The 15,028-nt window shown below is 39.7% G+C and overlaps 1 protein-coding gene across 1 annotated transcript in view; it reads right to left on the bottom strand.

Annotated features, from left to right (window-relative positions):
• The window catches only part of LOC118478777 (neurofibromin-like), a gene marked incomplete in the record, with an annotated part of 28,884 nt that extends 14,653 nt beyond the window's left edge, over positions 1–14,231 (bottom strand). The window contains 6 exon segments of the mRNA XM_035972975.1: positions 152–255; positions 839–948; positions 2,603–2,671; positions 4,096–4,179; positions 10,695–10,838; positions 14,113–14,231. Of these exon segments, the coding sequence (XP_035828868.1) occupies positions 152–255; positions 839–948; positions 2,603–2,671; positions 4,096–4,179; positions 10,695–10,838; positions 14,113–14,172 (571 nt within the window).
• Positions 14,232–15,028: the final 797 nt, after the last annotated feature.

Here is a 15,028-nt window from a genome sequence, read left to right on the forward strand (position 1 = left end):
CCATTGAGCAGCTTGGTCAGTCGTGCCAGGTCCATGTTCATGTGTGGGTGTGTGTGTGTGTATGCAAGCATATGTGTGCATGTATGTATGTATGTATGTGTGTATGTATGTATGTGTGTATGTATGTATGTGTGTGTGTGTGTGAGATCACCATTGAGCAGCTTGGTCAGTCGTGCCAGGTCCATGTTCATGTGCTGGATCAGCTCCAGGTCCGACAGGTCAGACGTGTCCTCCACCTGGGATAACGCCACCAACCTGTGCATGGTGGGAACGGGGAGGGGGGAGGGGGGTAGTTTAGTGTAGTTTAGTTTTGTATTAGATATCTAGTAAGGTTTTATGACGCTCACAACTGCATAAGGTCATACGAGCACAAAGGGGTGGATGTCAACAGAGAAGTCCAAAGGGGGAATCAGGCTTACTCTGTTCACCTCTTTTTTAGTTTAGTTTTCGTAAGAGTTTTACGGCACTTGCAACGCAATAAAGTCATATGAGCGCCTGAAGATTAGAGGTGTTATAAGAGAGAAACAAACATAAAAAAGGAGGAGAGATAAAGACGATAGTTGTTTTGTTTTGTTTTGGGGTTTTTTTTAGAAGAGGCTTTAGGGCACTTACAACTCCATAAGGTCATATGAGCGCCAGAAGATTAGAGGTGTTACAAGAGAGTAACAAACATAAAAAAGAAGCAGGGAAGATAAGGACGATAGATGTTTGACAGGAAAGAAGAAGCAAACCACACCAGAGCACCCGCCAACAGTGCAATCTGTTTGCAAAGTGTAAAACATTCAAACTCACAGAAACACAAAAAAAAGGGAACCACAGCAATCAGCGCAACACTCACTTGGCAGAAATTTTGTTGAAGACTGCGGTGAAATTGTTCAAGCTAAGGGCAAAGAGGACTTCTGAGGCCAGTGTCTTGAGTTGCTGGTTCTCTGTTTGCTGGTTCAGAAACTGAGGGGAAACAAATTAATATAAGCAAATCTTAGACAATCATCAAAGCTGTTTACAGGTTCAGAAACTGACATAAACAAATATATAAACATCTTAGACTATCACCAAAGCTGTATACTGGTTCAGAAACTGACGTAAAGAAATATTATGCAAATCTTAGACAATCATCAAAGCTGTTGGCTGGTTCAGAAACTGGAGGGAAACTATTATATTATATGCAAGTCTTAGACAATCATCAAAGCTGTTTACAGGTTCAGAAACTGACATATAAACAAATATATAAACATCTTAGACTATCACCAAAGCTGTATACTGGTTCAGAAACTGAAGGGAAACTATTATATTATATGCAAATCTTAGACAATCATCAAAGCTGTTTACTGGTTTAGAAACTGACGTAAAGAAATATGCAAATCTTAGACAATTATCAAAGCTGTTTACTGGTTCAGAAACTAAGGGAAAACAAATATATATGCATATCTTAGACTATCACCAAAGCAGTATACTGGTTCAGAAACTGACGTAAAGAAATATTATGCAAGTCTTAGACAATCATCAAAGCTGTTTACAGGTTCAGAAACTTTTAGTTTAGTTTTAGTAGAGGTCTTACGGCGCTCGCAACTGCATAAGGCCATATGAGCGCGTTCAGAAACTGACGTAAAGAAATATATGCAAGTCTTAGTCAATGACCAAAGCTGTTTGCTGGTTTAGAAACTGAGCGGAAACAAATATATGTAAATCTAAGACTATAACCACAGCTGTTTAGTTTTTCAACAAATATATGCAAATCTTAGACAATCCTCAAAGCTGTTTGCTGGTTCAGAAACTGAGGGGAAACAAATATATATAAACATCATAAGACAATCACCAACACTGTCTGCTGGTTCAGAAACTGACGAAAACTATTGCATATGCAAGTCTTAGACTATCAACAAAGCCAACTCAAAAACAAGAAACGCAAGCAAAAGCCTAGGAAAGGGGCATACACAAGTAAAGGTATTGCCTCCATCATCCAAATAAAACAACGCACAGGATTTACCACAAAATAATGTTAGCATCTAAGTGAGTTTTATTGATCATTTAAAACAAAAACAAAAAAAAGGAACAACACCCCCCCCCCCCCCCAACCCCCACCAATCAGAAGTACAATAATAAAGCACAGCGTTCAACGGTTATGAAATACAGAAGTTCAGTGGTACAGTTTTACAGTAATCTTCCCGGGAGAGAGAGAGAGAGAGAGAGAGAGAGAGAGAGAGAGAGAGAGAGAGAGAGAGAGAGAGAGAGAGAGAGAGAGAGAGAGAGAGAGGGAGGGAGGGAGTGAGGGAGGGAGGGAGGGAGGGAGGGAGGGAGGGAGAGAGAGAGAGAGAGAGAGAGAGAGAGAGAGAGAGAGAGAGAGGAGAGAGTCAGAGAGAGAGACAAAGAAAGAGGAAGATAGAGAGAGAAAGAGAGAGTCACAAAGAGAAAGAGAAAAGAGAGACAGAGAGAGAGATAGTCAGAGAGAGAGAGAGAGAGAGAGAGATAGTCAGAGAGAGAGAGAGATAGTCAGAGAGAGAGAGAGAGAGAGAGTCAGAGAGAGAGTCAGAGAGAGACAGACAGAGAGAGTCAGAGAGAGACAGAGAGAACCATTCAACCTCATCCACACAGGACCTCTCACCTTGCAAATCTCCGGCAACAAGAGCTTCACATACATGGTTTCATCCAGTCGTGTTGTGTCTTTGGGTTGCTAAAATATGATAAAAATATTATTAACAACAATAATACTAATAACAACGACAATGATGGTGTCAATAAAGAGAAATTTTTTAATTTTAAAAAAATTAAAGTAGAGGTTTTTACGGCGCTCGCAACTGCATAAGGTCATATGACCGCCAAGGGGTGGGTGTCAACAGAGAAGTCTTTACAGGGAATCAGACTTAGACTGCTCACCTCTCTAGCTTCAACAGCACAAGGTCTGCTTCGACTATCAAGGCACCCCAAAAGAGCAGGTCACAAGAGAGTGACAAACATACAAAAGAAGTAGAGAAAAAAATGACAATAGTAAGGATCAGGAAAGAAAAAGCAGCAGTTCCCTGTTGTAGATCAGGCACAGTTATGAGCGTGACATGAGTCAGCCCATTTACAATTCTACTGTGCTTGAACGAGATATGTCTCGCCATTTGGGAATGGCCTAAAGACACTTCAGTCGGTGGCACTGCCCTGGGGGGTATAAAGAGATGATGATGATTATGATGATGATGATGATGATGATGATGGTGATGATTATGATGATGATGATGATGATGATGATGATGAGGAAGAGAAAGAGGAAGAAGATGTTACTGCAGCTGTTGCCCATGACGACGATGACAAAGGTGATGATGGAAATCATAAAAGCTGGGAGGAGTGTGATTCCTAGCAGGGCAAGTATCTATTTCTTTAGTTCTTCCAACATGTTCATGCCCCGCGCTACTGCCCTTCAACCCCCTCCTCCCTTCCCCGATGTTCCTTCCCCCCCACAAAAAAGGGCACATACTACACTACGATGCTTCCTCTTTTGTCTACCAGAAGAGATACTCAAGACTTGTTTGTTTTTGTTTGGTTTGGGTAAAGAGAAAGCACACCAACACAATAATGGTCAGTTAGTGCTGGGAAAAAGTAAGACATGTTTGTTTGAGGAAAGAGAAGCACATCTACAAAATAATGGTCAGTTAGTGCTGGGAAAAAGTAAGACATGTTTGTTTGAGGAAAGAGAAAGCACACCAACACAATAATGGTCAGTTAGTGCTGGGAAAAAGTAAGACATGTTTGTTTGAGGAAAGAGAAGCACATCTACACAAAAATAACCACACACAATAATAACGGTCGTTTCGAGCAGGAGGAAAAGTCAGACAGACAGACAGAAAGACAGACAGACAGACAGACAGACAGACAGACAGACAGACAGACAGACAGACAGACAAACAGAAACAACAGAGCGCAAGTAAAGAAGTAGGACCTACCAGTGGTGCCTCTCCAAACACCCGGCAAGAGATATTCAGAAGAGAAACTAAGCAAAGATACTCAGAAGAGATACTCAGAAGAGATTCTCAGCCGAGATACTCAGAAGAGATACTCAGAAGAGATACTCAGAAGAGATACTCAGAAGAGATACTCAGAAGAGATACTCACAGAGTTGAGAACTTGCTTCAGTGTGTCCAGGATGATGAGTTGCGACTCCAGATAGTTCCTCTCTGCCTCGGGACGGTTCACTTTCTGCAAGGGGAGAATCAATATATAACAGACAATAAATAACAATGTTGGAGAATCCATAAATAACAGATAATTATAATTAATAACAATGTTGGAGAATCCATAAATAACAGACAATAAATAACAATGTTGGAGAATCCATAAATAACAGATAATTAATAACAATGTTGGAGAATCCATAAATAACAGATAATTATTAACAATGTTGGAGAATCCGGAGAACCCATAAATAACAGATAATTAATAACAATGTTGGAGAAGCGATAAATAACATATTATTAATAACGTTTCCTTTTACATTTCTCAGCAGTTCACTTTCTGCAAACAGAATCCATAAATGGTCGCCTTTAAGGACAAGCGGGCTAACTCAGATTTCAGGGGTTTCCAGAAATCTTGACCAACACCATAAGTGGGCATTGCCCTACATAAAACAGGAGAAGTTTGGTTTCATTGGTGTGTATATTTGTTTGGAAAACTCTCGTCTTTTAAAGAAACTGAACAAGGGACAAAAACTTTATCTTCTATTTTCTCAAAACAGCATTTTTCAGGATAGCCCTCTTGTGCTTGATTGGGTAGATGTTTTACAGGACTATTGACACAATTTTGGTCATTTAAGCGCCAACAGGTTTCACCGCTACAAAATCAGACGTGTTTTTAGTAAGAGTCTTTCGGAGCTCGCAACCGCACACGATCACAGTATTTTCATTATGCTAAAAAGACGAACAAACATTTATAAAAATGTTTTGTAAATATGGAAAAGGCTTATTATTTACATTTGTATATACAATATTAATTTCAGTGTATGTATATATACACCGATAACGATAACTATATATTTTCATATTCTATTAAATAGTCCAATTTCTTTTATATAACTTAAAATTTTTCTAGGGTCTACGATGTCAAAAAGGGTCTTTAAAAGCCCTCTTGTGCTTAAAAGCGACCAAATAATGGATAACCCACAGAAAGTACTTCACGTTTTCACTCCTCGGCATGAGCATCTCTACTGCTCATTAGTTTAGTATAGTAAGAGCTTTACGACACTTGCAATACAATACATAATAATATAAGTGCAAAAGATTAGAGGTGTTGTTACAAGAGAGAAGCAAACACAAAAAAGAAGGAGGGGAGATAAAGACAATAGGTGTTCGATAGGAGAGAAGGAGCAAACCACACCACGGCACTCGCCAACCACCCACCAACTGCTCATTAGACCAACAGCAGGGTCTGCTTAAACCGAACAAGGATAATCCAAAACAGTGATAAACCGAAAGAAGAGAAAATTCCTGATTTTTTTTTTCTCTTTCATTTGAGCAACCTCTCTATACTTTAAAAAAATGGCTTAAACCAAAGAGAAGCCAGAGGTCCCGCAGATTTTGGTTAAAGCCTGTTTGTTTGTTTAAGTAAAAAGAAGCATGATGACACACTTTAGTTTTAGTAAGTGTTTTACGGCACTTGCAACACAATAAGGTCATATAAGCGCCGAAGATTAGAGGTGTTACAAGAGCAGAATAACATACACTAAAAAGAAGGAGAGATTTAAGGACGACAGCTGTTTGATGGGAAAGAGGAGCAAACCACACCAGACCACCCGCCAACCACCCACTGACACAATTTAACTGTCATTTAGCAATGGGGAAAAACAAGACACAGACAGAAATAACAGAGGGAAAGTAAATAAAGAAGTACAACCAAAGAGTGGCGCCCTCTATGCACCCTGCCTGCAATGGGCCATGAAGCAACATAAAAATAGAAATTGATCAAGAAAAAAAGGAAGTAAAAGAGTCAATGACTACTGAACCATACAAAACTTACACGTAACACAGATCTTATATATACGTACATTTAATGCACATTTCATGGTTGGTCAGTGAAGCATTATTCAACACCAGGGTTACATGCTCTTTTCAAGGCTTTTTCAAAAAGATCCTCGCTTCATTCTAAAGCACTTGGGGGAACCCGCTCCAGATTCATAGCCACGGAACTGTTGTTGCGCAGAACTGGAGAACGCTTTTTTTTTTTCTTTTCTTTTTTTCGAGAGTTTTACGGCACTTGCAACATAATAAGGTCATATAAGTGCTGAAGAATAGAGGTGTTACAAGAGAGTAACAAACACAAAAAAAGAAGGAGGGGAGACAGATAATATAGATTTTTTATAGGAAAAAAGGAACAAACCACACCAGAGCACCCGCCAACCAACCACTCCGATACTGAGGAGAGTTTATCTCTACCACTACCACTCTCTCCACAGTCAGTGATCAGAGGCTCTGGGTGGGCCGTCCCAGCAGGGAAAGGTTTTTAGTTTTACTACGTGTTTTGCGGCACTTGCAACACAATAAGGTCATATAAGTGCCGAAGAAGAGATGTGTTACAAGAGAGTTTAGTCTAAGTAAGAGTTTTACGGCACTTGCAACCCAATAGGGTCATATAAGTGCCGAAGAAGAGATGTGTTACAAGGGAGTAACAAACAAAAAAGAAGGATGGGAGATAGAGAAGATAGATGTTTTATAGGAGAGAAGGGGCAAACCACATCAGAGCACCCGCCAATCACTCACAAGGAAAAATAAGGACGATAGATGTTTTATAGGAGAGAGAGAAGCAAACCACTCCACAGCACCCGCCAACCACTCACTCTGATACTGAGGAGAGTTTATCTCTATCTCTACCACTCTCTCTATAGTCAGTGATCAGAGGCTCTGGCTGGGCAGTCCCAGCAGGGAAAGGTTCTTAGTTTTACTACGTGTTTTGCGGCCCTTGCAACACAATAAGGTCATATAAGTGCCGAAGAATAGATGATTTTTAGTTTCAGTAAGAGTTTTACGGCAGTTGCAACACAATAAGGTCATATAAATGCCGAAGAATAGATGTATTACAAGAGAGTAACATACACAAAAAAAAAGGAGCAGAGATAAGCAGACCACACCAGAGCACACACCAACCACCCACTCTGATAATGCGGAGAGTTTATCTCTATCTCTGCCACTCTCTCTACAGTCAGCGATCAGAGGCTCTGGGTTGGCCTTCCCAGCAGGGACAGGATAGCAGGCTCCTTACACAACAGCCAGATATATACCAGATAGCATCATCAGACAAGCCCAGGCCAAAGCCCCAAGCCTGAGAGGCTGAGAACGATGCAGCACGATGCTGCGGTGATCGTGTGCGACTTGACAAGACAAGGTCACTGATAGCGCGTGCTGGGAGCCGTAAACCAGAGAAAACGTGCAGTAAACTCAAGACTCAGACATCATCAAACCACTTGGGATTTAGTAATACCACAGTCTGCACAACTTCACAATCAAAGGTAAGCAAGCAGAGCTTTTTCTAAATTATATTGTTTTATTAATTTAATCTATCTATCAAACAGCATCACATCTGTTCTATCTATCTATCTGTCTATCTATCTGTCTACCTCACTCTAACAGCACTATTATAATTAACTTGTATCTCTGTGAATCTCATGTCGGATCTCTCTACACCAACACAGACATACAGAAAGGTGTCATACCATAATCTGCAGGCCACCGTCAAGGTCAGTAGTTCACCTAATTTTGTGACACCAGATACTGCAATATGGGCTCTTCATTATAATGTTTTTATTTTGTGTTTAAAGAAACAGACTCTTATATTGAAGTTCAGAAAATAAAATTGCACGTAGATTATAATTCCATTGTGTCATATATACAGTGAAAACACTTTAAATGTACACCACTCTCTGATGTACACTACATCACAACTGGAATTTTTTTTTAACCATTGTCATAAAATCAACAAAAAATATTTCAGCCACAATGAAGAGACAATGACATGAAAAATTTTGCCACCTTTTATATTACTATTATAGATACTTATTACTTGCCTGAGTACATACAGAGTTTCTACATTCACACATAGCCCTGCACAACTTCAAATAGAGAACTGACCAGGTGTGTGTGTGTGAGTGTGTGTGTGTGGGGGGGGGGGGAGAGAGACACTTTCTCAAAGTCAACAGCCCTGAGCTGGATTCAATTACATAGAGGTAGCTCAGCACTGTAATAACATACACAGGGATATAGCATTTTTATTATAAACATATTTTGAGTTTTTGAGTGTCAGTTAAAAGAAATACATCGAGCTAAAATAATGGTCATTTAGAGCTGGGAAAAGCAAGAAAGACAGAGAAAAACAAAAAAGAGGGAATGTAAAAAAAAAATAGGGGGGGACCTAACCAGTGTGCCCCACCCAAGGGAGAGTTCACATGTCAGCCAGTAATAATGACACTTTAAAGACTTTGTTGTATGTGCTGCTTTTGATTATTACTCGAATTACTGACATTTTCTGATAGCATATATATCAACTGCTTTGCTAGGGTAAAAAGATACTCACAAACTTGGCAAGATAGTGACCGCCAATATAGCTACCTTCTGGGATAAGATTTTTTTTTAATGTGTAATTATGCTTTAGTGGTCTAGATCAGGTCACCAAAAAAGTAAAAGAGGCCACAGCACAAATACACTCTACACTCTCATCCCTTTTCTTTTTGGGAAGTGTTTGGAGGGAGGAAAGCACCTCTGGCAAGTGGTGAGAGGGTTCACCTATACTATAGACCAGATGGACACACTGTAAGGACAGAAAATCAAAATAATAATTCCATGGACAAGAAAAAGAGGCTGGAAAGAGATCTCTTTTGAGCACTGACTGACTTTGCTAATGTTTTCAGATGAAGGAACGGAAACAAAAAGAACAGTCTATAGTTTCAGTGTCCATGATAAAACGAGACATAGCATCTTCTAACGGAGTGACTCAGACATCATTCATCCAGAACGGAAAAGTGGAACACACAACTAAGACAAAATCCAGTAAGTACAATATTTTTTTGTTTACACTATGTACCAGAAGAATACATTTCAGAACTATACTTGTGAGAGCAGAAACAATTGCACAGAGCCCTTCAGCAGAGGTGCCAAGCGACAAAAAAATCCTAAACTTTTCAGAACGTGTGGAAAAGCATGGGCAGAGACTCAAAATTTACAGATCATATTGTCTGATACAGCTTGTATCAGAAGACAATTTTTACATATACAGTGCAATATTCCTGTAATTCCAGAAACCCATTTTTCAGTATTTATTCAGAAAATCGGCACCTCGGCTTGAGAGCATAAGAGCACCATGAACATCAAAGCTCTAATCAAATCAGATCCTTGCAACAACAGTCTCCACTCACTTCATTTTATCAAGTTTTTACTCAAAAAGAAACTACCTGCCTTCAGCATTTCGGAATACTATTACCATATATACATCTATATATTCAGATCTCATAAAATCCCAACAAGCGGAGCAATTCAAACTGCAGGTTCGATGGTGATGTACCAGGAAGATATGGGTATATGAAGAGTTAAATTGTCAGTGCAAACTATTTTTTTACCTCAGTTTTTAGTAGAGGTATATAATGCAATCTTCTTTATCATATTATATATATAGATGTGCACTCTATTAAATGTTTAGTTTCTATTGTCCCTCCCCAAATGCATGCAAGTGGTAAGTGGTGCTAGTGAAAGATATAGAGAAGCAATATTGTTTATGATTTACATATATTGATTTCAAAAGATGTTTGGCAAAACTTTACCCAGCCCAAAGTGGTTTTTATTTCATTCTTCTTTCAGACAAGATTTAAAACCTTTCTCAACCACGTCCAAGTTATGTTTTAGGCACAATATCAGCAAACACTTCTTGTCAAATGTATACATTATCGTTTGCTCGTTTTATCGTTTGCTAGTTTGCTAGCCACAGAACAAATTCTTTTTCACAGGCCACAAAGCACCTTAAAAAACTGACATCGAAACACTTTACTATTTTACTATCACACTAATCATACACATACTCGAAAGTCACTGTTGCAAAGCTGCCAACTTTTCAAAACCAAAAAACAGAGTCTACCAACACAGCTGTTCAAGACGGTGGGCATTGGGGCATTGGCCAAGTAACTCCTCCTCAAACCTTTTTCATACTGTTTTTGCATTCAATAAATTCAAGCTATTCAAAGTGGTCCTGCAGCAAAAGATCACTCCAGTTGACATCTGGGCTTCCTTCTCATTATTATCCTCGCAAATCAGGTTTTGAAAGTTTCTAATTTTTCTTCTGCATCAACAATTACGTGGGGAGCAATATTAGAAAAAAAAAGAATACATTTTTCCCAATTTTAAAGGATTTCTGCACTCAGATCCTTATGAACTTATGAAATATATTTGAGGCAGAATGGTGAAATTAGGTACAATAATGAAATTAGGTGCTCGTCAAACTATCATAAAAGAAAACAGCATTTCTATTCAAGATAGGTTGGTATTTTTTTTCGTCAAATGCAAGACAACTGAACAATCACCAATAACTCCATAAATGTCCAAAAATGTACAAGCGCCTGATTCCACTGCATCGTGACACATATTTACACACTTTACTGCATTGTTGGCAGCTTTGCACTTGTGAATGACCGCACAGACACACACACAGACACGCACAAACAAAGACACACTGGAAGCACTTACAAACTGCAGAACACTCTGTAAAGTTTTGGTGAGTCCGTTGATGACGAGCGAGAACTTGTGTTTGCTCACATTGACCAAACATTCCTTGTTCTGCTTCACATTCTGCATGGACTGGGTGGTGTGCAGGCCCGTCTTGATGGGTAACTGTGAAATTTATTATAATGAGAAGGTGAAACTTTACTGTAAGCACGAAAGCACAAAAACATGACACTTATCATCAAGCACAGCTGAACATCAGACACCACAAAAGAAAGACTTTCTATTCAAAACCTCAACTAACTAGCTAAAAAATTGACCAAAAAATTTACACTTTCTAACATGACCTACATAAAATGACGTCTTTTCAGAACAGCTGTAATAAGATAAGATCACACTGTCTACCCCCAGATCATCCCCTCACCCTCTTTTTCCCATCAAAATGTGCAACACTGACAAAAACAAGCACAATAAGTCTCTTACAACTGAGTAACAACCTGCACCCAGTTGACATTACAAAACCAATATATATTCCCCTTAAATAACCCTCACACAAATGATCCCTATTTCATAGGTTCACCCCAGTTCAGAATGCAGCATCCCATGCCACTTTGTACAGCAGTCAATTTTTTTTCTAAATACTTTGGGAAATTATATCTTCCCAAGAGGAAATCAAAATCTTTAACTGCTACTGTTGAATGATAAAAACAGTCTTTTTATAGCAAAAAAACATTTAAAAACACCTGTAAACAGTTTCATCAACACCATTTCATAAAGATACCATGATCTTACAACCAGTCTTTTCCCCAGAGCGCGCCTTTTAGCACAGATCAAAAATCGCAAAGGGGAACTGAGAATAAGAGAAGGGGCCAGTGGGGCGCGCTGTGATGAGAACTTTTATTTCGGCTGATTATCTTAGATCTGTTGCAAATAAAAGGCGATGACATTTTTATCAACCGCGATCGAATTGCGGAAGGTAGGCCTATCCTAGATACAAGACTTACTGTTGAACTAAATTCCAGACTTTGGCCCTGCCTTTGTTACAACACTAGGCTAGGCCAGGCTTTGGCAGGGCGGGCCGAGATTGGGCTTCAATCATAGTTCATGCGGTTTCTTCGAAAAGTAGGATCGGCAGAGGGTCTCTTGGATCGGCCCAGGCACGATGTGAAACCAAAAAGACTAGTTGAGTACCTGGCAGTATCGCTTTTTTAACCTATATCTATCGGTATTTGATGTCGTTGCTGCTTTTCCGATGTGCTTTCATTTGCCGTTCATTTGCCGCACTCTTCTATTTTCGTGTATGTTCTTTTAAATGAAAGAACGTGCAACAAATTTGCAAGAAATAAAACTTGCCTTGCTTCACTTCGGCTACATAGATTTGGAATCGATTCCGGAGTCAGAACTCGCAAATATGCCCAAGAGTTCGACCAGAAATGGTTCAACATGGTGTATGCGGCAGGGCTGCCAGATGGCCACGGGCGTGGCCAAAATGCCCGAAAATTGGCCAACATAGAAAATTGCTGGGCCACGACGAAATTGCTTGGCCACAGATCTAAATGTACTTTCTCCGAGACAAGTCGATTTTTTTTTAAATCAAAACTGATGAGTTTTCATAGTGTTAGTTGTGTTTGGCCATGTGAGGTTCTATTTTGGCCACTTTTAAAGTCGAAACTGGCCATCTGGGAGCCCTGGTTCCCGAGTTCACGGTTACCGAAACTGAAACACATGGGGCATGCATTGTTGTCTACGCATAGAAAGCCAGATCTATAACATGCATATTTTGCTATTCAACCTTTGTTGCTTTACATTATAGGGAAGGGCCCCACATAAAAACTCAAACGGCCCACTTGAATTGGATTTGGGGGCCCGAACTCTATCAATAACCTGGGGAAAACACTGCACAACTGTGGCTCTCTCCAAGGATTGCTACAACCTGTAGTATGAATCATAATTCTTTTGATGACATTTTAACCCTATCCGTATGTTGTGTTTTACGACACGATGTGGGGAACTCTGTGCCACCACTTTCCAAAGAGAAAATTTACTCGTTATTCCGATCCATACACTTTGCACGCAGTCTGTTAAAATGATTTTTTGAGAAATACTAATTTCAAGCTTCAAAGAGATCTTCGTACCAGAAGTATTCTAAAATGTGCAGAATACAACCCTGGGGGAACAAAATGACCCGAGGGCGAACCGATAGAGTCAACAATTTTTTCAACAGCAGAATGAGAGAGAAAGAGAGAAAGATACAGAGAGAAAGATACAGAGAGAGATACAGATAGAGAGAGAGAGAGAGAGAGAGAGAGACAGAGAGAGAGAGAGAGAGAGAGAGAGAGAAAGAGAAAGAAAAGAGAGAGGGGGGGGGAGAGAGATGGGGGGGGGCAAAAGAGAGAGAAAGAGCTCACATAGTGGAGAGATACATGAATATTATACGGATATATAAAACAGAAAATTTAAAGGAACCACACATCCCTTTGGGGTGCACGAAAGGGGTATGAATGGTAGTTATATTAGCATTGAAATCATGTAAAGGGGGTAGAGTAGAAAGAGTTGTGTAGGATTCAGAGAGTATGTGTATGGTTTTGACATCCTCCAAAAGCACCATCCCGACTCTCTAATTAGAGGAGGCAATTTTAATATAAATAAATTTGTGAGGGAGTGTTGTGTAACCAAAAAAAAAAAAGAGCCTCATCCCCCTAAACATAATTATACATGCTTGATGGGTACTGGGATTGCTCATAAAAGCTGTCAATATAAAATGTATCCTTGCCTTGCAACTTGCTATGACCCAAGTGAAGGTGCTCTGGCTTCTTCAAACCACTGAACAAAGATAATTTAAGAGTAAGAGAGGTGAACCTTGATTAACATTCTGTTTTGTCTGGTGGACTCCCAACACTTAATCAACCTATTCTAGGTCCTGACCTTTTATCTCAAAGACTAGAGCAGAATAATCTCAAACTAGACAGGTGACTAGTCTGGATATAGAAACTCAACCATAATAAATGATAATACTAAATCTGAGTATTTTGTTCATAATTTTTTGGACGTAACCTATTCAAGGCATTCAAGGCGTTAAATTATAAAACCGTAACAAAGGCCTACAAGGGTAATAATGCCATACTGCAGCGTAAAAGCTGTCAATTTGGAAGCTTTGAGACTGTAAAACGGGCAAATTTGAGTTTAGGGAGACCAGCAAACGATATGAGCTGCGCCTGACAAGGGCTCAATGAGTGGCGTAATCAAGTCCGAGTCCCTGGCTTTCGCAGCCCTTGGCTATAAGTTCATTCATAAAATCGGCTTCGAATCTCAGGCCTGCGACCCAGCAGTCGACGAACTCAGGACGAGGTCACATACACCTGTGGCAATAACAGAAACAGCTTCCTGTTTGTAGAACGTTTCGCCTTCAATGCAATATATATTACAAAGTTTATACACTTACCTGTGCATCAAATCGTGCTATGAGTGAATTCACCCATTCCCCTAGCTTCTGTGTTGCCATTTTTTAGGTGAATTTCCATCGACTACACGATCGCCATATTCCTTATTTTCATTTATGCTACGCATGCGCACACGAGGGTGATGTCGATTTACTGTAAACTAGCGAATGGACCGCAGTTCCTCTATAGTTTGTGATCAATTTTTGCTCCTTTTTCTCTTTGACTGTTGTTTTGTAGGTTAAATATGCATGCAGTTCCGAGCATATGTATTTCTCTCATAAAATAGATTCTTGGCAATAATATTATACATATACAATGAGGAATACACTTTAATAAAGGCGAATTTAAAAGTACAACATAATTATGCCTCGTCGATCGCTTACCCCTAGTATAATATTATAGCGGGGATAAAACAGCTGCCCAGATTATTCACGAAGTTTCCTCCAAGTTACCTTGTGTTTTGTTTTTTATATTGTAATGTTAACCTTCAAAATAACCATAAAAGGCACTGTTAGTGTCCCTTGCTCGTATTTAGAGACGCAACAAAATAAAATGACCCGTATCGATCGATAGCAATTGGGGGTTAAAATTTGACACCTTACTGTATTCCATATTTGGGAGGAACGTTTCCCATGGTTGGTGACATCATTCCATCAATCAACGCGGGACTGCGCGCGACACTTTCCTTTGAAGCTTTCTGTGAATGCAGCAGAAGCCATCGCGTTGACACAGCAGTTCCATCTTACACTCGCAGTCCACCCATGGCTCATCGGCTTGCAACCTGCCGCCTAAATGGGAAATCGCTGCTAGCAGTGCTAGGAGGAACAAAGGAAAACACTGGTTAAAAGAATCAAAGCATTTCGCTAAATCAAAAGGAAATCAGCTGCACTACTGAGCCAGGTCTCGGGGAGAGGGGGG

The sequence above is a fragment of the Aplysia californica genome, unplaced genomic scaffold, assembly GCF_000002075.1.
Source record: "Aplysia californica isolate F4 #8 unplaced genomic scaffold, AplCal3.0 scaffold00936, whole genome shotgun sequence".
Classification (NCBI taxonomy): Eukaryota; Metazoa; Mollusca; class Gastropoda; order Aplysiida; family Aplysiidae; genus Aplysia; species Aplysia californica.